General features: G+C 47.0%; 1 protein-coding gene across 3 annotated transcripts in view; it reads right to left on the bottom strand.

Moving 5' to 3' along the window:
* Positions 1-27,572, bottom strand: part of CRB2 (crumbs cell polarity complex component 2) — a 229,814-nt gene that overhangs the window by 121,504 nt on the left and 80,738 nt on the right. For all 3 annotated transcript variants that reach the window (XM_077283531.1, XM_077283530.1, XM_077283532.1), the window contains exons 3-4: positions 3,123-3,318; positions 2,883-3,022 (exon numbers count right to left, since the gene is read on the bottom strand). In XM_077283531.1, the coding sequence (XP_077139646.1) occupies positions 2,883-3,022; positions 3,123-3,318 (336 nt within the window). The remainder of the gene's footprint in view (positions 1-2,882; positions 3,023-3,122; positions 3,319-27,572) is intronic.

Here is a 27,572-nt window from a genome sequence, read left to right as displayed (position 1 = left end):
TTTGTAGTAGGTCTCATGGCAAGTTTGTCCTTTGTAGCAGCATATTGAGATATCTGACACTTCCTACATAGATCAGTGAGGAGTACACAACGACAATGAAGAGATCACAGTTCACAGTGTTGAACTCAAAAAGATCAAAACTGTGAAGTGCAACATGAAAAGTTGGAGCAGCTGTATGGGTGGATTCACATGGTGCAGTGAAGCTGTGGAAGAGAACTGAATCACTGCTGCATCGCATCAACGGCCATGTACATACGTCACTCTAAAGACTGATTCTGAATCTAATGCAATGGACGGAGCACCTTTCAGAGTTCTAATATTGCATTGCCCACTGCTTTGGGATACAGTGGCTTGCAAAACTATTTACCCCCTTGGCTTTTTACCTATTTTGTTCCTGGGTATAAAGATTTTTGTATCTGATTTGTGTGCGATGCATCAGCACTAAATAGTCTAAGTTGGTGAAGTGAGAAAAATATCAGCATAAATTAAATTTATGGGATTAAATAGCTAAAAATTGGCATGTGCATATGTTTTCACCCCTTTTGCTATGAAGCCCTTAGTTTCTGATTCAAGCAGCCTGACTTCATAAGTCCCATGCTGAGTGACATGATGTCCCCCTGTGTGCAATCTAAGTGTCACATGTCGGTCAGAATATACACGTTACCTTCTCTGAAAGGCCACAGAGGCTGAAACACCATTAACAAGAGGCACCACTAACCAAACACCATGAAGACCAAGGAGATCTCTAAACAACAACACGAAGACCAAGGAGATCTCCACACACCACCATGAAGACCAAGGAGATCTCCACACACTGCCATGAAGACCAAGAAGATCTCCACACACCACCATGGAGACCAAGGAGATCTCCACACACCACCATGGAGACCAAGGAGATCTCCAAACACCACTATGAAGACCAAGGAGATCTCCAAACACCACTATGAAGACCAAGGAGATCTTCAAACAATACCATGAAGACCAAGGAGATCTCCACACACCACCATGAAGACCAAGGAGATCTCCAAACAATACCATGAAGACCTAGGAGATCTCCAAACAACAGCATGAAGACCACGATCTCCAAACAACAATACGAAGACCAAGGAGATCTCCACACACCACCATGAAGACCAAGAAGATCTCCACACAACACCATGAAGACCAAGGAGATCTCCAAACAACAACACGAAGACCAAGGAGATCTCCACACACCACCATGAAGACCAAGGAGATCTCCACACACCGCCATGAAGACCAAGAAGATCTCCACACACCACCATGGAGACCAAGGAGATCTCCACACACCACCATGGAGACCAAGGAGATCTCCAAACACCACTATGAAGACCAAGGAGATCTCCAAACACCACTATGAAGACCAAGGAGATCTTCAAACAATACCATGAAGACCAAGGAGATCTCCACACACCACCATGAAGACCAAGGAGATCTCCAAACAATACCATGAAGACCTAGGAGATCTCCAAACAACAGCATGAAGACCACGATCTCCAAACAACAACACGAAGACCAAGGAGATCTCCACACACCACCATGAAGACCAAGGAGATCTCCACACAACACAATGAAGACCAAGGAGATCTCCAAACACCACTATGAAGACCAAGGAGATCTCCAAACACCACTATGAAGACCAAGGAGATCTCCAAACACCACTATGAAGACCAAGGAGATCTCCAAACAATACCATGAAGACCAAGGAGATCTCCACACACCACCATGAAGACCAAGGAGATCTCCAAACAATACCATGAAGACCTAGGAGATCTCCAAACAACAGCACGAAGACCAAGATCTCCAAACAACAACACGAAGACCAAGGAGATCTCCACACACCACCATGAAGACCAAGGAGATCTCCACACAACACAATGAAGACCAAGGAGATCTCCACACACCACCATGAAGACAGGTATTTGTAAAAAGAGAATTAGGCACCAGTTGCTGAAAATAAGCAATGTTCATTGGTTCACACCTCAATATGCCTCCATAGGATCTCTGTAGGGTGGTGCATAGATAACATCAAGGTAAATCATGAGAAATTGAAAGAATTGAAGCACTCACCCAGATCCTTTCGTCAAGCTCCCTCATCTGCATAGCTCCCCCGCTACCTGCACTTTAATATGGTTTGATAACACGTTTTACCAAGGAATAAAATTGCACATCAAGAAGGATCTGGGTGAGTGCGCCAATTGTTTACATTTCTCATGATTTAACGCCATGAAGACCAAGGAGATCTCCAAACAAATCAGTGACAAAGTTGTTTAGAAGTATGTCAGAGTTGGGTTATAAAAAAATATCCCAATCTCTGATGATCCCCTGGAGCAAATCCATTATCATCAAACCGAAAGAACTTGGTACCACAACAAACCTGACAAGAGATGGCCTTCCATCAAAACTCTCAGCCCGGACAAGGAGGGCATTAATCAGAGAGGCAGCACAGAGATAAAAGGTAACCCTGAAGGAGCTGCAGAGTTCCCAATAAGAGACTGGAGTATCTGTTCACATGACCACAATAAGTCGTATGCTCCATAGAGGGTGTATTTATGTAAGAGTGGGCAGAAAAAAGCCATTACTTACCAACAAAAATTGTAAGGCTTGTTTTGAGTTTCCCAGAAGACATGTGGGAGACTCCCCAAATGTATATAGGAAGGTGATGTGGTCAGATGAGACTAAAACTGAACTTTTTGGCCACCAAAATAGCCAAGTGTTGGTCTGAAATGGGTCAGTTTCTGTAAACCTCATCCAACAGTGGGCAATCACAATTCTGGCCTGCCTTTTTCATGGACCCGTAGTGGATGACTACATAGTATGTACACCCCAAACTGCTGATTTTATGATTATCTAAATGTACTTACCTGCCCAACACAGGCATTCATAGCCTTTGGTTCCTTCCAGGCATGTGGCATTATTAATACATGGGTTGGAAGCACACTCCAAAATATCGACTTCACACGTCTGTCCTAGAAATCCCGTGTCCGTGCAGTTACAGTAGAACCTGTAATACAGACCCAAAAGTAAGCAAAGTGCCAGCTATCACTTATTGCACAGGTGTGCAAAAATGCAAAGATAAAGGAGAAATATGTGGAGCAGAATACCCGTTAATGGCATCGATGCAGGTTCCTCTGTTCTGGCATGGTTGGCTTTGGCACTCGTCAACATCTAGCTGGCACAAGTGGCCTTCATATCCAGCGGGGCATTCACATTTGAAGAGGCCGATGTGATCCTGGCACGTGGCCCCATTCTGGCAGGGGTCTGACTGACACTCGTCAATCTCTGTCTCACAGTTGACACCTTCAGACACAAGGAATTATCACGTTAAGGTAAAATTGTGCACAGGAGCACCCATATCATCTATCCTGTGATTGTGCACCGGAGTGTCCTGACTTTGTACAGAAGCCATCACCGTCTGGTCACCCTGGTCTACCATAGGTTTGTGCCAAGATATAATGCAATACTGCTAAGTTTTCTTCTGTACATTTCAATCACAGAAATGTCTCAGGATTTCCAACTCTGATAAAATCCCTTTTAATATGCAAGAGCAAAATCCACGTCACTTCTCTGGCGGTAAAATTCTGCCACTTGTGTAAAACTTTTTGTTGCTATCAGCTATGATAATGCTGTATGTTTATAGCGATAATAGTGTTCATACATTTTGCCAGCAGAGGGCAGCACAATACCATGAAAAACACTTTCTATTGATTGGCTATCAATTGTCAGCTCAGTGATTATACCCTTTCTGGTAAAAATCAAAGTATATCGCCAGGAATTCTCCAACCTGGATCTGTAACATTTGCACCAAAGTCTAAACTATTATTTCACTGCAAATCAAAGTAATTAATGTAAAAGCATCAGCTCAAAAATATATCCTTTGCTTTATTTTTTTTATTCCATATATCATCAGTTCACATGAAAAGAAGCATATTTGTAATATAGCTTATTGGAAAATTCTGCTACTTTTTTGCTCTAAATTTGATGGTAAAATCTGTATAACTTGTATTCAGTGAAGACAGATTTCCCTATTTTGGAGATAAGAGATGACAGCTGGTTCAGATTTCGACTGGCAACATCCGCCGTCCATGTAGTTGTGAGCACTGCATGTATGGGGCGCGTACAACACACTGCAAAGTTAGTGTACTACAAGTTACAAGTTGATCACAGGCTGAAGTCTCCAACTGAAACTAATAAAAAATGTAAAAGAATGAAACATAAAAAAATTAACAAAAGTTCATATCACCCGGAATGTAAATGAAATTAAAAAAATTGTTTTCGCTGTGAGCACAACTGTCTGAGCAAAATATATATGTATCCTGTACAGTGAACGCTAAACACCACTTCGCCTGCCCAAAAAATTTAATATTAAGGAAATCAGAAAGATGTATGACCCCAAAATGGTGGTGATTAAAGCTACAGCTTGTTCCTCAAAAAAACAAACAAACAAACAAAAAAAAGTCCTCTTGCAGCTCTACAGGACAAAACAAAGTTATAGCTATTGAAAAGCAAGATGGAAAAAACAAATGAGGAGGCCCATGGCTCTGTCACCCAAGGACCTTCATAAACCTGGTGCTGGCACTGGGTAGACTGGTTCATGGTACTTGAGCATTAGACAACACCAGTATCTGAGCTCTGCCCAGCGCCGGTACTTGGGCAATAGACAGCACTGGTACTCGGGCAATAGACAGCACCGGTAATCGAGTACTGGCCAGCACCATTACTCAGGCACTGGAGTGCACTGCTACTCGGGGACTGGAGTGCACCGCTACTCGGGCACTGGTCAGACCCGTTATTTGTGCGCTGTATAGCACTGTTATTTGGGCACTAGTCAGCACCGTTACTCAGCACTGGGGAGCACTGGTATTTGGGCACTGGCCAGCACTGTAATTTGGGCGCTGGCCAACACCAGTAAATGGGCAGTGGTCAGCACCATTACTTGGGCACTGGAGAGCACTAGTATTTAGGCACTGGTCAGACCTGCTATTTGGGCAATGGTTAGAACCAGTATTTGGGTGCTGTATAGCACTGGTATTTGGGCACTTGTCAGCACCAGTAAATGGGCACTGGTCAGCACCATTACTCGGGCACTGGAGAGCACTAGTATTTAGGCACTGGTCAGCACCGGTATTTTATTATACAAAATATTATTTGAGCACTTTAATAAACTATGTGAAAAGTGGCTTTGTTTCGGGACACCATGTAGTGGAAATATTTCAAGAGTGTATAGGATTCAGAGCTGCAGTATAAATCATCTGGACATTTCAGGGTAGCGTTATTTTCCCAGTATAGGTTGGTGTGATTTGGACAGTATGGCATTACTACTTAGCACCTAATTTTGGGAAAAAAATTACAAAGCTATGTAGCATCTGTATGGCAGGATTTGTCATGGCTCTCGGATTGTGTGCACTGTATAGCAGTTTTTTTTGCTATAATTTACAGGTAACCTAATACATATTTTGAGTTACTGTACCCTTTTTTTGGACCTTGATATTACGGACGTCATTGACAAGTCCGCTGCTATCCATCTATCCAGCTTGTAATAAGGGGGTCAGCACTGCCTGACATTAGTTGAGCTGTCAACACTTCATCTCCCTATACCAAATTAACCCTTCGTCCTGACAGGGGCAGCTTCTAAAACCTTTTGGGATTATGCCTGCTGTGAATTGTAACTGGCCACTTAATTTTATTGGCTCCATGACCTAACAAAGAGGAAACCACACAATGGGGTAAATGCATTTCGGACTAGTGTCTTTAAAGCTGCAGTATAAGTAGAGATCAGGGAGGCAATCTCCAACAATGGCGGGTTATAAACCTGTTTAATGGTGGCTTCTGTTGGACCAGTAAATCTGTGAGAATTCAGAAAGGAAAATGTCGCTATGTAGGTGGCCGACCTCTTCTCTCTTGCAGAATATAGAACCATAATTGGACTATATTCTTTGGCCCTGATTCATTTTGCACGCCAGTCTTCATGAAAGTTGCACTGGATATGCATGCAGCTCTTAAAAAAACATGGAGCATCCCTATCCCTCAGCAGATGTGCACCAGCGTAACAAATGTACACCACTTTGGAGTAAGTTATGGTTGAATTTGTCTTCCATGCCCCATCCTGATAAGCCCTGACTACTTTTCAAAAAGCTGCTAGAACTGGCCAGGATTGGAGGAAAAATGCCCGGGCATCTTTTTTTAGTGTTTTGCCAGCTTTTTTTTTTGTCGAAAAACTGACAAAAGATTTTTTTTTTTTTCAATATTGAATGGAATTAAAAAACGTATTGAAAATGCCAGTGGAAAAAAAACAAAAACAAAAAAATCAGCAACTGGAGAAACAAAAAAAGAAAAAAACAAAAACAAAACACCAATGTTGACCATTGGCAAAAATAAAGAGACCACCACATCAAAACCCTGTCATGGGCAGCTCAATCTCCAGACCTGAACCCCATTGAAAACCTCTGGAATGTAATAAAGAGGATGATGGATAGTCACAAGCCGTCAAACAAAGAAGAACTGCTTACATTTTTGCACCAGAAGCAGTGTGAAAGACTGGTGGAAAGCATGCCAAGACGCATGAAAGCTGTGATTAAAAATCATGGTTATTCCACAAAATATTGATTTCTGAACACTTCCTGAGTTCAAACATTAGTATTGTTGTTTCTAGATGATTATGAACTTGTTTTCTTTGCATTATTTGAGGTCTGAAAGCACTGTTTTGTTTTTTGTTTTTTGTTTTTTTTATAATTTTGACCATGTTTCCTTGTCAGAAAAAAAAAATACAAAAATTATTGCTTGGAACTTCGGAGACATGTTGTCAGAAGTTTGTAGACTAAAAGAACAATTTACATTTTACTCACAAAATATACCTATAAAAAGAAAAATTAGACAAACTGAACATTTTGCAGTGGTCTCTTAATTTTGCCAAAACTGTACATTTAAAATGGGCTCAACAAAAAAGCACTGAAAAAAAAAAAAAAAGTTACTTGGGCACTGGTCGGCACTATAATAATTAACAATATAAAACAAGTAAAGAGCACATTAGATAAATTCCCATATGAATAAATAGGGTGCACAATAAGGCTATGTGCACAAGTTGCGGATTAGGCTTAGGAATTTCTGGTGCGGATTCTGCCTCTCCTGGCAGAAAAAGCACCTGATGATTTGTCGCATTTTTTGTGCGGTTCCGCAACGTTTTTTGTGCGTTTTTGCTGCAGTTTTCTTGCGGATTTGCTGCGTTTTTTACCCCTGCGGTTTTCTATAATGGAGTGGGTACAAAAACGCTGCAGATTCACAAAAAAGAAGTGACATGCTACTTCTTTTAAACCGCAGCGGATTTTCTGCAAAGTGTGCACAGCATTTTTTATTTCTCATTGAAATCAATTGCGGATCTGCAGCGTTTCTGCACCTCAAAAAACGCTGTGGATCCACAGAGAATCCACAACGTGTGCACATACCCTAAGGGAATACTCAAATCTGACCAACCATAATTAGTAAATAAAGTGCAATAGTAGAAAAATATTAAAAACATTTATATACAAACCAGTCAGGCACTCCACTGCCCCCCACACACCACTCCAACGCGCGTTTTGCTACCGCTTCGTTTGTTTTATATGGGAATTATTATTTTTATGTCATTTTTACTTCCCATTTAATGAGAAGTATTCAGAATATCATGTTTTGGATATTTTTTTTTGGGCTGACTTGTTTACCATTCCATGCCCCCTACATCACACATGCCTTTCTTTTGCTTTTATGATTTTTAATTAAAAAATATGTATATTTTGTTAACAATAAAGATCTTTTGGTGTACATCATTCTTCTATGGTATTTTGTGCAATCATGTTTTTTAGATGTTAATAAGGTAATACATTCTTTTATCATTAGTACTTTGAATACATTCACACCAGGGCTGTTCAGATGCCCGCGTGAAAAAAATAATAAAAATAAAATCTCAACGTGCACTAGTTTCTCCCGTAATTCGGATGATACTTGCCTATTCAAGTCTAAAGGGTAAGTCCACACAGGGCGTTTTTGCTGCTTTTTTTTCTGCAGAAAAACCTGATCTTCTTGGCAGGAAAGAAGCTGCGTCAAAAACGCAGGTTTAGGTGTGCTTTTGGTGCGTTTTTTTCCTCTTTGTCCATGCTAATGTCCTTGAATTTTCAGCAACAAAAACGCAGCAAATAATGATACCTGCGTTTTTTCAACATTTATTCAAGTCAATGGGTGAAAAACGCTGAAAAAACGCAGCAAAAACACTGAAAGAAGTGACATGCTCTATGTCCAAAAAAAACACAGCAAAGCACAAAATACTGATCACACAAAAAACCAAAGTGTGTGCATGAGATTTCTGAAATCTCATAGGCTTTGCTGGTACTGTAAAAAGCAGCTGAAAATTAGCATAAAAAAAAAACGAAGCAAAAATGCCCTGTGTGAACTTATTCTAAGGAGGCATTAAAAAAAAAAAATGACAACAATTAGATTTCATAAGGATCAATGATATTGCATCTGCTTTCTTTCTTGCAAGTTGGAATTACTGCTGATGTATAAAATCGGATGACAATACAGATCAGATTTTTTCTAGATGAAAATCAGACAATTTTTGATACACCTGTCTGTATTTACCCCAAGAAGCCATCTCTCTACTGCTCTACAGGTGCGGTTCCCCTATAACTGGAGATCAATGGCGATTCTGTACTTGGCCTTGGGGACTATTATTCCACATCTCCGGATAATAAGAACACAGAGAAGACGTTGTATAGCCTGAATATTATGACTAGTGATGAGTGTACGTGCTTGGATAAGGTGTTATCTGAGCATGCTTGAGTGCCTTCGGCATGCTCTAAAAATATGTTTGAGTCCCCCGTGGCTGTTCGACAGCCGCAACATATACAGGGATTGCCTAACAAACAGGAAATCCCTGCATGTGTTGTGCAGCGCCCCAGAGTCCTGGTCGTTGCAGTAATGTCGCTCTGCCACTAAGGGGAGTGATGTTACGTCTGACTGCACTAAAGGAGTTCACCTGATCAGGTAACACTCACACTACACTTCACACTCCGGCCACCAGAGGGAGTGGTTCTATCTAGTAGGCCACTCCTCACACTCTGGTAAAACTGGGGGTTGGACAGGAAGACAGGGAGAAGTAACTGGGAAGAGCTAGAGAGAGGACCTGTCAGGGATGGGATCCTGACAGATTCCTAAGAAAGGACAAGAAGCGAGGTTTATTGTGCTGAGTGAGAAAAGCATGAATACAGCAAAGAGGCAATAGGACCGGAAGGAGTTGTGCTGTAAGACCGAGGCAACATCCTTCTGAGGCGCAAACAGTCGGTGGCCGGAACGCCGAGAAAGTAAGAGACTTTAAGCAATACTTCAAACCACGGCAGGGCAGCCAATTATAGGTTGGCTGCCTCACTTAAACACCTAAGCAGACAACGGAGGCAGCTGTGGGAGAGGGGCGACTCTAGAGTCCCGGAAGAACGCCAGGCCTACCCCGTCATACGGGTGCGTCCTAGCCATATCATCTGGGGGACGGAGAGAACGAGCATCAGAGACAGACAGAATCAGTTGTGAGGTCTATCCCGGGGTGCTCAGCAGGGAAGGACTACAACACACAGGCGCTAGAAGGTAGACGCTGATTCCCACCTGTTAAGGGGACTCCTGATGTGCCTTCGGACCGGCCGGTCTCAGACAGCCCAGTTAACAGTGCCCTGGAGTGGACACCTCGAGACCTTCAGTAAAGAGGTAAAGAGACTGCAACCTGGTGTCCTCGTTATTGACCGCGACCGGCACTACACCGCACCATAACATCAGCACCATACCACCATCATCCATTGTGCGCCCCTCAGCAGGGTCACGGACCGGGTCTAGCCACCGTGACAACCCCAGAGCAGAGACTCAGAGGCCCGGTACCGGGTACCCCTCGGCCCTGCGGCAGTGGGGGTGCTACAACTTGGCGTCACAAACAGGATCTACTTAAGCCTGAAGAATCAGGTCATGTGTGCCTTGGAACTGTGATTTACTGTGCTTGGACTGAGTTTTATTGCAAAGACTGTGTGTTGCCAACTGCCGCCAAGAGTTCCCGCCACGGTTCGCCATTGCCGCGCACGGAGGGAGGAGCCTTGGCTTCGTGGGCGGAACCGGCCCAAAAGAAGCGCGGAACGGGAAAGCGCGGGAAGGTGCCAATCCCGGAAGAGGAACTCCGACCTCCAGCAGGTTAGTGGGAGAAAGGAACAGCCATGTCCGAGTCAGGAGGAGAGGAGGTGGCGGCCGCAGCCGTGGATGCAGGGGCAGCTCCGGTCCCCGCAGCGGGCGAAGCTGCGGCCCTAATACCACCACTGGCAGCCCCGGAGCCCGCTGCCCCCATCAGCCAGTCGGACACTGCCGCTACCACAAAGGCCATAATGCCCTTCTCTATGCCATACCTGCCCGGAGCGGCCTGGCTCCCGCGATACTCCGGGGAGTCACATGCGTTCACTGACTTTAAAGAAGGGATCTGCAGCCTGCTCGAGTTCTATCCCCTGACAGAGCCTCAGAAGGTTCATATCTCATATGATAATCGGCCAACTCTTTGGAGCGGCTCTGAGAGAAGTGAAGTCCTGGCCCGCCGCGGATAAGGGAACAGCACAACAGGTTTTTGCAAAGCTTAAAGCCACTTTCGATACCCGTACAGCTACGGAAATTAAATTGACTTTTTATGGATGCAAACAGAGACTGAAGGATAGCTTACGGGACTATGCCCTTAATCTCCAGGAGGCGATGCGGGCCATTAAGCAGAGTGACCCCGACAGCATGCAGGATGAGGATAAACTCCTGAAGGAGCGGTTCATTGAGGGGCTCCTGTGCAGTCACCAAAGGGGCCAATTACACTTCTTGGCCATGCAGAATCCAGACTTGACTTTTGCGCAATTCAAGGATAAAGCTATCCAGGCATTGCAGGAGCGACAGCCTAGCCGTGCAGCACCTCCCAGGCGTCCCGCTCTCACATACCACCAGGAGGTGGCGTCGGATGTCCCAGTCGCCGCCGAGGCCGATGCCCAGAGCCTAGAAGATGACTCCCCCGCAGGACTCCGCCTCCAGATGCAGGAGCTGACCAAGAGCGTTGCTGCCCTGGCCCGGACGGTGCAGTCCCTACAGGAGGCCCCCAAGGAGAAGATCCAGCTGGCCTCCAGACCGGAGGATGTTCCTTGGATGCGACAGAGGAGGACTCCGCCGACCAGAGGCCGGGCTGACGATCGCTTCCATCAGGATGGACGACCCATCTGCCGCCGCTGTCACCAGGTGGGCCACCTTGCAAGGTACTGTCCTTTAAACGAGCAACCCCTGGGGCAAAGGGCCAACCCCCAGGAGTAGGACGGTCAGGCCCACAGCATTGGAGAGCCAAATACATTGGAGGGCGACCAATTCTTCCTGTAGTGGTTGACGGCATCCCCCTGAATGCTTTGCTGGACACCGGTTCTCAGGTGACGACTATGCCTTACGTACTCTATAAACGGTATTGGGAGGACACCGATATTACTCGTGGCCCCGATGACGATTTCACCATAATAGCCAGTAATGGTCAGCCATTGCCACAAGTGAGGTATAAAGAGGCCACCATCAAAGTGGGGAGGGTGGAATTGAAAGCCCAGGGGATTGTAATTGTTGATATTGACCGCCGAGAATGTAATCCCATGATGACTATCGGTACTAATGTTATAGAAAATTGTCTTGCAGAAGTGATTGTTCTGTTGCAACAGGTAGCAGAAACCGCTGGCCACAGTGAACAACGCGCCCTGCAAAAAGAAATCAGAGCTCTGATGCAAAGACAGCAGGTAGAGCTGACTGGTGGTGAGATTGGTCGTGTCACTGTGAGTGATTCAAACCCCATCGCGATACCCCCCAGGAGTGAGATGTTAATATGGTGTCGGGCAGCCATAGGCCTCAGGGGAAAGGACTACCAGGCCCTGGTAGAACCCGTCTATTCAGACAATAGACCTACGCTCCTAACAGCCAGGGGGGTGGTCGACGTCCGCCAGGGGAGGGTGCCAGTACGTGTCCTTAATTGCGGGGAGGAAGAGGTCCATCTCACCAAGTATGCCACGCTCGCCAAACTGTTCACCGTCAATAATAGTGTGATACAGACACCTGGACCCTTGGCCCCATCTAATCTGGCGGGGGACAACGGTTCTGCAGGGCCCTCGAAAGATTGGTGTCGGGAATTGCATGTGGGCACTGACTCCACCCCATCCCATCAGAAACAGGGGGCCTACAGGGTGGTTCACGAGTACGAGCGGGTATTTAGCAAACACCCCTTAGATTTTGGACAGGTGAAAGGGATCCAACACCATATCCCCACGGGAGATCACCGGCCCATAAAAGAGAGATACCGCCCTGTACCCCCAGCTCATTACCAGTGCGCTAAGGACATGTTGCGAGAAATGAAGGAGGCTGGGGTGGTGAGAGACAGTTGTAGCCCCTGGGCAGCTCCATTAGTCCTTGTTAAAAAGAAGGATGGTACAATGAGGATGTGTGTTGATTACAGGCAGTTGAATCGCATTACACATAAGGACGCATACCCACTGCCCAGGATAGAGGAGTCTCTGGCTGCTTTAAAATCTGCTAACTACTTCTCTACCTTAGATCTCACCAGTGGGTACTGGCGGGGAGGAAGAGGTCCATCTCACCAAGTATGCCACGCTCGCCAAACTGTTCACCGTCAATAATAGTGTGATACAGACACCTGGACCCTTGGCCCCATCTAATCTGGCGGGGGACAACGGTTCTGCAGGGCCCTCGAAAGATTGGTGTCGGGAATTGCATGTGGGCACTGACTCCACCCCATCCCATCAGAAACAGGGGGCCTACAGGGTGGTTCACAAGTACGAGCGGGTATTTAGCAAACACCCCTTAGATTTTGGACAGGTGAAAGGGATCCAACACCATATCCCCACGGGAGATCACCGGCCCATAAAAGAGAGATACCGCCCTGTACCCCCAGCTCATTACCAGTGCGCTAAGGACATGTTGCGAGAAATGAAGGAGGCTGGGGTGGTGAGAGACAGTTGTAGCCCTGTCATGGTTCCCAATGGCAAGGGAACGTCAGAGAACATAAATAACAGAACAGCCAATGACGCCACTCCTCAAAAGCCCACTTCATAGCCAAAAGCTCCCGATTACCAATATCATAATTTCGCTCGGCGGGCGAAAATTTTCGAGAAAAGAACGCACAATCGACCTCAACCTGAAAAGGAAGAGTAACATCAGGCTGACGCAACACAGGGGCGGAAGAAAAGCGGCGCTTAAGCTCCCGAAAGGCCTCCACAGCAGCAGGGGACCAATCAGCAACATCAGCACCCTTTTTGGTCAAATCAGTCAAAGGTTTAGCAACATCAGAAAAACCAGTTATAAATCGACGATAAAAATTAGCAAAGCCCAAAAATTTCTGAAGGCTCTTAAGCGAAGAAGGTTGCGTCCAATCACAAATAGCCCGAACCTTGACAGGATCCATCTCAATGGAAGAGGGGGAAAAAATGTACCCCAAAAAAGAAATCTTTTGAACCCCAAAAATACACTTAGAACCCTTCACACACAAGGAATTAGCCCGCAAAACCTGAAAAACCCTCCTGACCTGTTGGACATGAGAATCCCAGTCATCCGAAAAAATCAAAATATCATCCAGATACACGATCATGAATTTATCCAAATATTCCCGGAAAATGTCATGCATAAAGGACTGAAAGACTGAAGGGGCATTTGAAAGACCAAAAGGCATTACTAAATACTCAAAATGGCCCTCCGGCGTATTAAATGCGGTTTTCCACTCATCCCCCTGCTTAATTCGCACCAAATTATACGCCCCACGGAGATCAATCTTAGAGAACCACTTAGCCCCTTTTATTCGAGCAAACAAATCAGTCAGCAGTGGCAGAGGATACTGATATCTGACTGTAATTTTATTCAAGAGTCGATAATCAATACACGGCCTCAAAGAGCCATCTTTTTTAGATACAAAGAAAAAACCGGCTCCTAAGGGAAATGAAGAAGGACGAATATGTCCCTTTTCCAGGGACTCCTTAATATATTCTCGCATAGCAGCATGTTCAGGTACAGATAGATTAAATAAACGCCCCTTTGGAAATTTACTGCCCGGAATCAGATCTATGGTACAATCGCAATCTCTGTGAGGAGGTAGTGAACCAAGCTTAGGCTCCTCAAAAACATCACGATAATCAGATAAAAATTCCGGAATCTCAGAGGGAATAGATGACGAAATGGAAACCAAAGGTACGTCCCCATGAGCCCCCTGAAATCCCCAGCTTAACACAGACATTGCTTTCCAGTCAAGAACTGGGTTATGAGATTGTAACCATGGCAATCCGAGCACCAAAACATCATGTAGATTGTACAACACAAGGAAGCGAATCGTCTCCTGATGGTCTGGATTCATACGCATAGTCACTTGTGTCCAGTATTGTGGTTTATTACTAGCCAATGGTGTAGAGTCAATACCCTTCAGAGGTATAGGAACTTCCAGAGGCTCTAGATCAAACCCACAGCGCCTGGCAAAGGACCAATCCATAAGACTCAAAGCGGCGCCAGAGTCGACATAGGCATCCGCGGTAATTGACGATAATGAACAAATCAAGGTCACAGACAGAATAAACTTAGACTGTAAAGTGCCAATTGAAATAGACTTATCAACCTTTTTTGTACGTTTAGAGCATGCCGATATAACATGAGTTGAATCACCACAATAGAAGCACAACCCATTTTTTCGCCTAAAATTCTGCCGTTCGCTTCTGGACAGAATTCTATCACATTGCATATTTTCTGGAGCCTTCTCAGAAGACACCGCCAAATGGTGCACAGGTTTGCGCTCCCGCAAACGCCGATCAATCTGAATAGCCATTGTCATGGACTCATTCAGACCTGTAGGTGAAGGGAACCCCACCATAACATCTTTAATGGCATCAGAGAGACCCTCTCTGAAATTCGCCGCCAGGGCGCACTCATTCCACTGAGTAAGCACAGACCATTTACGAAATTTTTGGCAGTATATTTCAGCTTCATCTTGCCCTTGAGATAGGGCCATCAAGGTTTTTTCAGCCTGAATCTCTAAATTAGGTTCCTCATAAAGCAACCCCAAAGCCAGAAAAAACGCATCCACATTGAGCAACGCAGGATCCCCGGGTACCAACGCAAATGCCCAATCCTGAGGGTCACCCCGCAGCAAGGAAATTACTATCCTAACCTGCTGTGCGGGATCTCCAGCGGAGCGAGATCTCAGGGAAAGAAATAATTTACAATTATATTTGAAATTCAGGAAACGAGATCTATCCCCGGAGAAAAATTCTGGTATAGGAATTCTAGGTTCAGATATAGGAGCATGAATAACAAAGTCCTGTAAATTTTGAACCTTCGTAGCAAGATTATTCAAACCTGTAGCCAAACTCTGAGGATCCATTTTAATCAGGTGAGATCAGAGCCATTCAAGGATTAGAAGGAGAGAGAGAGGCAAAGGCTGCAATTAGAGCAGAAATGCAACTGAGTCAACTATAGAGCAAGCTCAGAAGGAAAAAAAAAAAAAAAAAATCTGCAGACTTCTTTTTCTCTCCTTTCTTCTGCCAACGGTTTTAACACTGGGCCGGCCATTCTGTCATGGTTCCCAATGGCAAGGGAACGTCAGAGAACATAAATAACAGAACAGCTCTTGGGTGATGGAATCTCGAGCTGACCGTGAGCTAAACCTACCACACAACTAACAGTGGCCGGGTGGCGTACCTACGTTTTATCCCTAGACGCCCAGCGCCAGCCGGAGAACTAACTAACCCTAATAGAGGAAAAAACAGACCTTGCTTACCTCTAGGGAAATTCCCCCAAAAAGGAGACAGAAGCCCCCCACATATATTGACGGTGAGTTCAGAGGAAAAGACATACGCAGTATGAAGGTAGGTTCAGCAAAGCGAGGTCCGCTTACTAGATAGTAAGAAAATACAATAGGGAACTTCACGGTCAGCTGAAAACCCTATTAAAATACCATCCAGAAATTACTTTAAGACTCATGTGTCAACTCATGACACCGGAGTGGTAATTTCGGCCCACAAGAGCTTCCAGCTACAGAAACATAACATAACTGTGAACTGGAACAAAAATGCAACAAACTTAGGACTAAGAGTCCAACTTAGCTGATAGTAGTCTAGAAGCAGGAACATGCAACAGAAAGGCTCTGGTTACATTGATGGCTGGCACTAGAATAACTGAGCAGCAAGGCTAAATAGGATACTCCCATATCCTGATGGAAACAGGTGAACAGAGAAAGTGAAGCACACAAGTCCAGTACCACCAGTGACCACCGGGGGAGCCCAAAAACCAAATTCACAACATAGCCCCTGGGCAGCTCCATTAGTCCTTGTTAAAAAGAAGGATGGTACAATGAGGATGTGTGTTGATTACAGGCAGTTGAATCGCATTACACATAAGGATGCATACCCACTGCCCAGGATAGAGGAGTCTCTGGCTGCTTTAAAATCTGCTAACTACTTCTCTACCTTAGATCTCACCAGTGGGTACTGGCAGGTTCCCGTGGCGGAGGCGGACAAAGAGAAGACGGCCTTCACGACACCGATGGGTCTCTGCGAATTCAACTACATGCCCTTTGGATTGTGCAATGCCCCGGGGACGTTCAAGAGGATGATGGAGTGCTGTCTGGGGCACAAGAACTTTGAAACCGTACTGCTGTATTTGGATGATGTCATTGTCTTCTCTAAGACCTACGAAGACCATTTGAAACACCTGGCTGAGGTGTTTGAAACCCTGTCCAACTTTGGCTTAAAGGTGAAACCGTCCAAATGTCATCTGCTGAAACCTAAAGTGCAGTACCTGGGCCATGTGGTGAGCGCTGAAGGAGTGGCTCCAGACCCCGACAAGGTCACGGTGATCCAGGATTGGCCGAAGCCCAGCAACCTCCACGAAGTCCGGCAGTTCCTCGGGCTGGTAGGCTATTACTAGAGGTTCATTAAGAACTTCACCAAGAAGGCCACGCCCTTGCAAGACCTGTTGGTGGGCCAATCAAAGAAGACCAAGGGGAAGAACACCCCATTTGATTGGAACGAGGGGCTGGAAGGATCCTTCACTTGCTTGAAGTCGGCACTGACGGGAGAAGAGGTACTGGCCTACCCCGAATACGACCAACCGTTTGTGCTGTACACGGATGCCAGCAATGTAGGATTGGGAGCCGTGCTGTCCCAGGTCCAGAAGGGCAAGGAGAGGGTAATCGCTTACGCCAGCAGGAAACTTCGTCCCACGGAAAGGAACCCTGACAACTACAGTTCCTTTAAGCTGGAATTCCTTGCCATCGTCTGGGCCGTGACAGAGAGGTTCAAACACTACCTGGCCTCAGCGAAATTCACTGTCTTCACGGACAACAATCCGTTAACCCATCTGGACACCGCCAAGCTCGGGGCCTTGGAACAGCGGTGGATGGCCCGGCTGTCCAACTACAACTTCACCATCAAGTACCGGGCAGGACACAAGAATGCAAATGCTGATGCCTTGTCTCGAATGCCCAATTTGCCGGAAGCAGTGGAAGACCCGGAGGCACTTGAAGAGGTGGAGCTACCTGCATTCCATCGCCCTAAAGCCACTCAGAACTCCCATCATGTGAGGAACAGGCACAAACACCAACCGGGTGCCACGCTGAACCCCCTGCCCCACCACGGGTGGGCGGAAACCCAGGATGGTGACCCCGCAGTCCGTCGGGTGAAAGAGCTCTTGACGCAGGCAGAGTTGCCTCCCGGCCCAGATGATCCACAGGAGACCCAACAGCTGTGGCGGGGGAGAAGCAAACTGTTTATCCATGATGGCAAGCTGTGCCGGAGGAGCATCGACCCACGTACTCATGAACTGGTGTAGCAGATAGTGGTACCGAGGCGGGATGCGCCCATGGTCCTGGGAGCCTACCACGATGGAGCCGGACACTTCGGATGGAGGAAGCTAGAGAGACTGCTCCGGGGGAGGTTCTATTGGATTGGCATGAAGAGAGCCATTGAGAAGTGGTGTCGGGAGTGCGGTCCATGTAGCCTACGCAGGAAGGACCGTGACAGCCAACGGGCTCCCCTGCGGCCTATCATCACCAAACGGCCGCTCGAACTGGTCGCGCTGGATCATGTGAAGCTGACACCTAGCCGGTCAGGCTATATCTACGCTCTTACCATAGTAGATCACTACTCCAGATTTTTGGTGGTTGTGCCTGTCAAGGATCTAACGGCCAGGACTGCCGCTAAGGCCTTCCAGCAGTACTTTTGTAGGCCCCATGGCTACCCGGAGAAGATACTGACCGATCAGGGACCGGCCTTCGAAGCAGAAGTGTTCCAAGAGTTCTGCCAACTGTACGGGTGTAAGAAGATCAGAACCACACCGTACCATCCTCAAACCAATGGGATGTGCGAAAAGATGAACCAAGTGGTGATCGACTTATTGAAGACCTTGCCCGTGGAGGAACGGAACCTGTGGCCGACAAAGTTGCCTGACTTGGTGGATATATACAATCACATCCCAGTAAATTCTATCAACTGCACTCCAGCGTACCTGATGCGAGGAAGGTCTAGCCAGTTACCCGTTGATCTGGACATGGGGGTCCTAGTCCCCGAAGATACCTCACCGGATGCAGATTGGGATGTAGAAAGGCAGCAAAGGTACCGCAAAGTACAGGAGTGCGTAGAAAGAAGTCTCGCCCAGGCTAGGCAAAAACAAGAAAGGGACTACAACCAGCACGCTCCTGCGATTCCCCTGTCACCTGGTGAGCAAGTACTCAAACGAAAGAGGAGACTCCACAAGCTCGATGACCAATGGGAAGCGGAACCGTATACCATCCTGCCATCTGATTTCGACAACACGAAGGTCTGTCTCATCAGCAAGGACGGAGGGGAGACCTCGACAGCGATATCCAGGGATCACCTTAAGATCTGCCCTGATAAACTGAGAGAGAGGGAAACGGCTCCAGGAATCTCCCCGCCTGTGGAAGAGGAGAAGATGATCCACACTGTCCTTGGTGACTTTCCCCAGTCCTGGACTCAGATAAATCAGGCCATCGTGGTACCTGTTCTAACGTTCCCCCAGCCGGATCCACCCGAAACAAGGGTGGTACCAGATCCTCCGGCCCCGCAGCCTCAGCAAGCTCAGCAAGCTCAGCAAATCCGACCTGAAGATGCTATGCCCACCGTTGAACCGGCAGCTCCTCCCTCTGCTATCGGCGAATCTGTCGTACCCACTGTTGGTAGCAGCAGCCCTGAGAACTCTAGCCTGCCAGTGCTACCCAGACTCACTAGAAGTGTAGCCAGAAGACAGTGCACTACACCAGCGGTAGCAAGCATAGCGGGCCCTGCTAGGTCAATAGCGACCACTGCGCTGCGAAGGTCCACACGCAGCACTCAGAATCAAACTCCCCTCCGCTACAAAACGTGGAGGTATTAATGAGGGCTGCTATTTAGTTGAAAATGTTTGTGTGCATATCTTCTGTTACAGGTTTTAAAAATGGACAACGGAGTAATGGACAGTGAATTGCTCCAAAAACTTCTAAAAGGGGACCCCTTTGTTTACCCGGGGTCCCCGCTGTTTCAACCACTGAACTGAGAGTCATAAACTGTGCATGACCTAACTTTCGCAACGTTCAAGAAGTCCTCACCTCCCATAAAGGGAAGCACTGTTATGTTTAATTGTTTATGATATTTCAAATTGTTGTGTGTTTCCTGTTAACATGTATTGTTGTTCTTGTTTTCCCAGTCCGGGAGTACTGGATTTAACCGGGGGGGAGTGCAGCGCCCCAGAGTCCTGGTCGTTGCAGTAATGTCGCTCTGCCACTAAGGGGAGTGATGTTACGTCTGACTGCACTAAAGGAGTTCACCTGATCAGGTAACACTCACACTACACTTCACACTCCGGCCACCAGGGGGAGTGGTTCTATCTAGTAGGCCACTCCTCACACTCTGGTAAAACTGGGGGTTGGACAGGAAGACAGGGAGAAGTAACTGGGAAGAGCTAGACAGAGGACCTGTCAGGGATGGGATCCTGACAGATTCCTAAGAAAGGACAAGAAGCGAGGTTTATTGTGCTGAGTGAGAAAAGCAGGAATACAGCAAAGAGGCAATAGGACCGGAAGGAGTTGTGCTGTAAGACCGAGGCAACATCCTTCTGAGGCGCAAACAGTCGGTGGCCGGAACGCCGAGAAAGTAAGAGACTTTAAGCAATACTTCAAACCACGGCAGGGCAGCCAATTATAGGTTGGCTGCCTCACTTAAACACCTAAGCAGACAACAGAGGCAGCTGTGGGAGAGGGGCGACTCTAGAGTCCCGGAAGAACTCCAGGCCTACCCCATCATACGGGTGCGTCCTAGCCATATCATCTGGGGGTGTTGTGAATTTGCTTTTTGCTCCCTCTAGTGGTTACTAGTTTTTTTACTCTGGTTTTTCTGTCATTCCTTTTATCCGCACCTGGGTCGTTAGTTAGGGGTGTTGCTATATAAGCTCCCTGGACCTTCAGTTCAATGCCTGGCAACGTAGTTATCAGAGCTAGTCTGCTGTGCTCTTGTCTACTGATCCTGGTTCCAGTTATATCAGCTAAGTCTGCCTTTTGCTTTTTGCTATTTGTTTTGGTTTTGTATTTTTGTCCAGCTTGTTCCAAACTATATCCTGACCTTTGCTGGAAGCTCTAGGGGGGCTGGTGTTCTCCCCCCGGACCGTTAGACGGTTCGGGGGTTCTTGAATTTCCAGTGTGGATTTTGATAGGGTTTTTGTTGACCATATAAGTTACCTTTCTTATTTCTGCTATCAGTAAGCGGGCCTCTCTGTGCTAAACCTGGTTCATTTCTGTGTTTGTCATTTCCTCTTACCTCACCGTCATTATTTGTGGGGGGCTTCTATCCAGCTTTGGGGTCCCCTTCTCTGGAGGCAAGAAAGGTCTTTGTTTTCCTCTACTAGGGGTAGCTAGATTCTCCGGCTGGCGCGTGTCATCTAGAATCAACGTAGGAATGATCCCCGGCTACTTCTAGTGTTGGCGTTAGGAGTAGATATATGGTCAACCCAGTTACCACTGCCCTATGAGCTGGATTTTTGTATTCTGCAGACTTCCACGTTCCTCTGAGACCCTCGCCATTGGGGTCATAACAGTTTGCCAGGCCGTTATTAAATGTTTAATGCATTGCAGAAGAGGGATTATAAGAAAGAAGATTCTGAGTTTTTTTTTTTTTCTTCTTCCCTTTTACCTCAGAGTGGCTATGCTTGCTGCAGACATGAATGTCCAGACCTTGATTACAAGTGTGGACCAGCTGGCTACTCGTGTGCAGGGCATACAAGACTATGTTATCAGAAATCCTAGGTCAGAACCTAAAATACCGATTCCTGAACTGTTTTCCGGAGACAGGTTTAAGTTTAGGAATTTCGTGAATAATTGTAAATTGTTTTTGTCCCTGAGACCCTGTTCATCTGGAGATTCTGCTCAGCAAGTAAAAATTGTTATTTCGTTCTTACGGGGCGACCCTCAGGATTGGGCTTTTTCGCTGGCGCCAGGAGATCCGGCATTGGCTGATCTTGATGCGTTTTTTCTGGCGCTCGGTTTACTTTATGAGGAACCCAATCTTGAGATTCAGGCAGAAAAGGCCTTGCTGGCTATGTCTCAGGGGCAGGACGAGGCTGAAGTGTATTGCCAAAAATTTCGGAAATGGTCCGTGCTGACACATTGGAACGAGTGTGCACTGGCCGCTAATTTTAGAAATGGCCTTTCTGAAGCCATTAAGAATGTTATGGTGGGTTTTCCCATTCCCACAGGTCTGAATGATACTATGGCACTGGCTATTCAAATTGACCGGCGGTTGCGGGAGCGCAAAACCGCAAATTCCCTCATGGTGTTGTCTGAACAGACACCTAATTCGGTGCAATGTGATAGAAAAACCGCAAATTCCCTCATGGTGTTGTCTGAACAGACACCTGATTTAATGCAATGTGATAGAATCCTGACTAGAAATGAGCGGAAAATTCATAGACGCCGGAATGGCTTGTGCTACTACTGTGGTGATTCTACACATGTTATCTCAGCATGCTCTAAACGTATAGCTAAGGTTGTTAGTCCTGTCACCGTTGGTAATTTGCAACCTAAATTTATTCTGTCTGTAACTTTGATTTGCTCACTGTCATCTTATCCTGTCATGGCGTTTGTAGATTCAGGTGCTGCCCTGAGTCTCATGGATCTCTCATTTGCTAAGCGCTGTGGTTTTACTCTTGAACCATTAGAAAATCCTATTCCTCTTAGGGGTATTGATGCTACACCATTGGCTGCAAATAAACCGCAGTATTGGACACAGGTTACCATGTGCATGACTCCTGAACACCGCGAGGTGATACGTTTCCTGGTTTTACATAAAATGCATGATTTGGTTGTTTTAGGGCTGCCATGGTTACAGACCCATAATCCAGTCCTGGACTGGAAGGCTATGTCAGTCTCAAGTTGGGGCTGTCGTGGTATTCATGGGGATTCCCTGCCTGTGTCTATTGCTTCTTCTACGCCTTCGGAAGTTCCGGAGTATTTGTCTGATTATCAGGACGTCTTCAGTGAGTCTGAGTCCAGTGCACTGCCTCCTCATAGGGACTGTGACTGTGCTATAGATTTGATCCCAGGCAGTAAATTTCCTAAGGGAAGACTGTTTAATCTGTCGGTACCTGAACATACCGCTATGCGTTCATATATCAAGGAGTCTCTGGAGAAAGGACATATTCGTCCGTCTTCTTCCCCTCTTGGTGCGGGATTCTTTTTTGTGGCAAAAAAGGACGGATCTTTGAGACCTTGTATTGATTATCGGCTTTTAAATAAGATCACTGTCAAATTTCAGTATCCTTTACCGCTGTTGTCTGACTTGTTTGCCCGGATTAAGGGTGCCAAGTGGTTCACCAAGATAGACCTTCGTGGTGCGTACAACCTTGTGCGCATTAAGCAAGGTGATGAATGGAAAACCGCATTCAATACGCCCGAAGGTCATTTTGAGTACTTGGTGATGCCTTTTGGTCTCTCCAATGCGCCTTCAGTTTTTCAGTCCTTTATGCATGACATTTTCCGGAAATATCTGGATAAATTTTTGATTGTTTATCTGGATGATATTTTGGTTTTTTCTGATAATTGGGATTCGCATGTGGAGCAGGTCAGGTTGGTCTTTAAAATTTTGCGTCAAAATTCTTTGTTTGTCAAGGGCTCAAAGTGTCTCTTTGGTGTACAGAAGGTTCCCTTTTTGGGGTTCATTTTTTCCCCTTCTGCTGTGGAGATGGACCCAGTCAAGGTCCGAGCTATTCTTGATTGGACTCAGCCCTCGTCAGTTAAGAGTCTTCAGAAGTTCTTGGGCTTCGCTAACTTCTACCGTCGTTTTATCGCTAATTTTTCTAGCATTGTGAAACCTTTGACGGATATGACCAAGAAGGGCTCCGATGTAGCTAACTGGGCTCCTGCTGCCGTGGAGGCTTTCCAGGAGTTGAAACGCCGGTTTACTTCGGCGCCTGTTTTGTGCCAGCCTGACGTCTCACTTCCCTTTCAGGTTGAGGTGGATGCTTCGGAGATTGGGGCGGGGGCCGTTTTGTCGCAGAGAGGCCCTGGTTGCTCTGTTATGAAACCTTGTGCCTTTTTCTCTAGGAAGTTTTCGCCTGCCGAGCGAAATTATGATGTGGGCAATCGGGAGTTGTTGGCCATGAAATGGGCATTTGAGGAGTGGCGTCATTGGCTCGAGGGTGCTAAGCATCGTGTGGTGGTCTTGACTGATCACAAAAATCTGATGTATCTCGAGTCTGCTAAACGCCTTAATCCGAGACAGGCCCGCTGGTCATTGTTTTTCTCCCGCTTTGATTTTGTTGTCTCGTATTTACCTGGTTCAAAGAATGTGAAGGCCGATGCTCTTTCTAGGAGCTTTGTGCCTGATGCTCCTGGAGTCGCTGATCCTGTTGGTATTCTTAAAGATGGAGTTATCTTGTCAGCTATTTCTCCAGATCTGCGACGTGTGTTGCAGAGATTTCAGGCTGATAGGCCTGAGTCTTGTCCACCTGACAGACTGTTTGTCCCGGATAAGTGGACCAGCAGAGTCATTTCCGAGGTTCATTCCTCGGTGTTGGCAGGTCACCCGGGAATTTTTGGCACCAGAGATCTGGTGGCCAGGTCCTTTTGGTGGCCTTCCTTGTCAAGGGATGTGCGGTCATTTGTGCAGTCCTGTGGGACTTGTGCTCGAGCTAAGCCTTGCTGTTCTCGTGCCAGCGGTTTGCTCTTGCCCTTGCCTGTCCCGAAGAGACCTTGGACACATATCTCCATGGATTTCATTTCTGATCTTCCGCTATCTCAGGGCATGTCCGTTATCTGGGTGATATGCGATCGCTTCTCCAAGATGGTCCATTTGGTTCCTTTGCCTAAGCTGCCTTCCTCTTCCGATCTGGTTCCTGTGTTTTTCCAGAACGTGGTTCGTTTGCACGGCATCCCTGAGAATATTGTGTCTGACAGAGGATCCCAGTTCGTTTCCAGGTTCTGGCGATCCTTTTGTAGTAGGATGGGCATTGATTTGTCGTTTTCGTCTGCTTTCCATCCTCAGACTAATGGACAGACGGAGCGAACCAATCAGACTTTGGAGGCTTATTTGAGGTGTTTTGTCTCTGCTGATCAGGACGATTGGGTGACATTCTTGCCGTTGGCTGAGTTTGCCCTTAATAATCGGGCTAGTTCCGCCACCTTGGTTTCACCTTTTTTCTGCAACTCTGGTTTCCATCCTCGCTTTTCTTCGGGTCATGTGGAGCCTTCTGACTGTCCTGGGGTGGATTCTGTGGTGGATAGGTTGCAGCAGATCTGGAATCATGTGGTGGACAACTTGAAGTTGTCACAGGAGAAGGCTCAGCGCTTTGCCAACCGCCGCCGCGGTGTGGGTCCCCGACTACGCGTTGGGGATTTGGTATGGCTTTCTTCCCGCTTTGTTCCTATGAAGGTCTCCTCTCCCAAATTTAAACCTCGTTTTATTGGGCCTTACAAGATATTGGAAATCCTTAATCCTGTATCTTTTCGTCTGGATCTTCCTGTGTCGTTTGCTATTCACAATGTATTTCATAGGTCCTTGTTGCGGCGGTACATTGTGCCTGTAGTTCCTTCTGCTGAGCCTCCTGCTCCGGTGTTGGTTGAGGGCGAGTTGGAGTACGTGGTGGAGAAGATCTTGGATTCTCGCCTCTCCAGGCGGAGGCTTCAGTACCTGGTCAAGTGGAAGGGCTATGGTCAGGAGGATAATTCCTGGGTGGTCGCCTCTGATGTTCATGCGGCCGATTTAGTTCGTGCCTTTCATGCCGCTCATCCTGATCGCCCTGGTGGTCGTGGTGAGGGTTCGGTGACCCCTCACTAAGGGGGGGGTACTGTTGTGAATTTGCTTTTTGCTCCCTCTAGTGGTTACTAGTTTTTTGACTCTGGTTTTTCTGTCATTCCTTTTATCCGCACCTGGGTCGTTAGTTAGGGGTGTTGCTATATAAGCTCCCTGGACCTTCAGTTCAATGCCTGGCAACGTAGTTATCAGAGCTAGTCTGCTGTGCTCTTGTCTACTGATCCTGGTTCCAGTTATATCAGCTAAGTCTGCCTTTTGCTTTTTGCTATTTGTTTTGGTTTTGTATTTTTGTCCAGCTTGTTCCAAACTATATCCTGACCTTTGCTGGAAGCTCTAGGGGGGCTGGTGTTCTCCCCCCGGACCGTTAGACGGTTCGGGGGTTCTTGAATTTCCAGTGTGGATTTTGATAGGGTTTTTGTTGACCATATAAGTTACCTTTCTTATTTCTGCTATCAGTAAGCGGGCCTCTCTGTGCTAAACCTGGTTCATTTCTGTGTTTGTCATTTCCTCTTACCTCACCGTCATTATTTGTGGGGGGCTTCTATCCAGCTTTGGGGTCCCCTTCTCTGGAGGCAAGAAAGGTCTTTGTTTTCCTCTACTAGGGGTAGCTAGATTCTCCGGCTGGCGCGTGTCATCTAGAATCAACGTAGGAATGATCCCCGGCTACTTCTAGTGTTGGCGTTAGGAGTAGATATATGGTCAACCCAGTTACCATTGCCCTATGAGCTGGATTTTTGTATTCTGCAGACTTCCACGTTCCTCTGAGACCCTCGCCATTGGGGTCATAACAGGGGGACGGAGAGAACGAGCATCAGAGACAGACAGAATCAGTTGTGAGGTCTATCCCGGGGTGCTCAGCAGGGAAGGACTACAACACACAGGCGCTAGAAGGTAGACGCTGATTCCCACCTGTTAAGGGGACTCCTGATGTGCCTTCGGACCGGCCGGTCTCAGACAGCCCGGTTAACAGTGCCCTGGAGTGGACACCTCGAGACCTTCAGTAAAGAGGTAAAGAGACTGCAACCTGGTGTCCTCGTTATTGACCGCGACCGGCACTACACCGCACCATAACATCAGCACCATACCACCATCATCCATTGTGCGCCCCTCAGCAGGGTCACGGACCGGGTCTAGCCACCGTGACAACCCCAGAGCAGAGACTCAGAGGCCCGGTACCGGGTACCCCTCGGCCCTGCGGCAGTGGGGGCGCTACATGTTGCAGCTGTCAAACATCCGCGAAGACATGCAGCCGCGGAGACTCGAACATATTTTTCGAGCACGCCGAAGACACTGTTAGCACCTGAGCATGCTCAGATAACACCTTATCCCAGCACGTTCGCTCATCACTAAGGCTACGTTCACATTAGCGGCGGGCGCCGCAGCGGCGGGCGCCGCAGCGGCGCCGCATGCGTCATGCGCCCCTATATTTAACATGGGGGCGCATGGACATGCGTCGCACTTGCGTTTTGCGCCGCATGCGTCGCTGCGGCGCCCGCGTCCGGCCGCAGAGGACGCAGCAAGTTGCATTTTTGCTGCGTCCAACTTTCGGCCAAAAAGGACGCATGCGGCGCAAAACGCAGCGTTTTAGCGTGCGTTTTGCCGCGTTTTTGTTTGCGTTGTGCGCTGCGGCGCCGACGCTGCGGCGCACAACGCAAATGTGAACGTAGCCTAATTATGACCACACAAGCGTCTCTGCTGTGTCGTTCCATCTGCTTGCCTTAATAGGATTATGCTAGTTTTATAGCAGGCTGTGGGGGTCCGGTGGGGGTCCTCTTACAGCTTGCACAAAGAAATGTTCCAAACAGTGATTGAGCACAAGAAAAATTCTTCCTCCATGCACCTCACATTCCCACACACTTGTAGAGTTGTCATTTCTTGTACCAGGCGGTGTTCTGGGGCTGGTGACGGCTGGCACTAAACTAAGGACTGGATTTTACACTGTGAGGCTACTACTACGTGTGGCTGCTGGCATTAGTATGAACGCTGTCATCCTCTACACATAGGCCACATTCAGTATGGTATAAAAAAGTAGAATAGAAACATTCTGTATTATCACCCACTGCTGGTTTTGACTACAAATACTGATGTGAAATAAAGACGAACTATTGAAGGTGTGAATGTGGCCATATGGTGATAGATATACAGTCAATGATCCTTGTAGAATTTTCACAGTGGATGAGACAGGTGACATGCCCAATCCCTGCAGACAGGTGCAGC

This window comes from Ranitomeya variabilis, chromosome 2, assembly GCF_051348905.1.
Source record: "Ranitomeya variabilis isolate aRanVar5 chromosome 2, aRanVar5.hap1, whole genome shotgun sequence".
NCBI lineage: Eukaryota > Metazoa > Chordata > Amphibia > Anura > Dendrobatidae > Ranitomeya > Ranitomeya variabilis.
The sequence above is the reverse complement of the archived record's forward strand: the minus strand, read 5'-3'. Positions and strand labels throughout refer to the sequence as shown.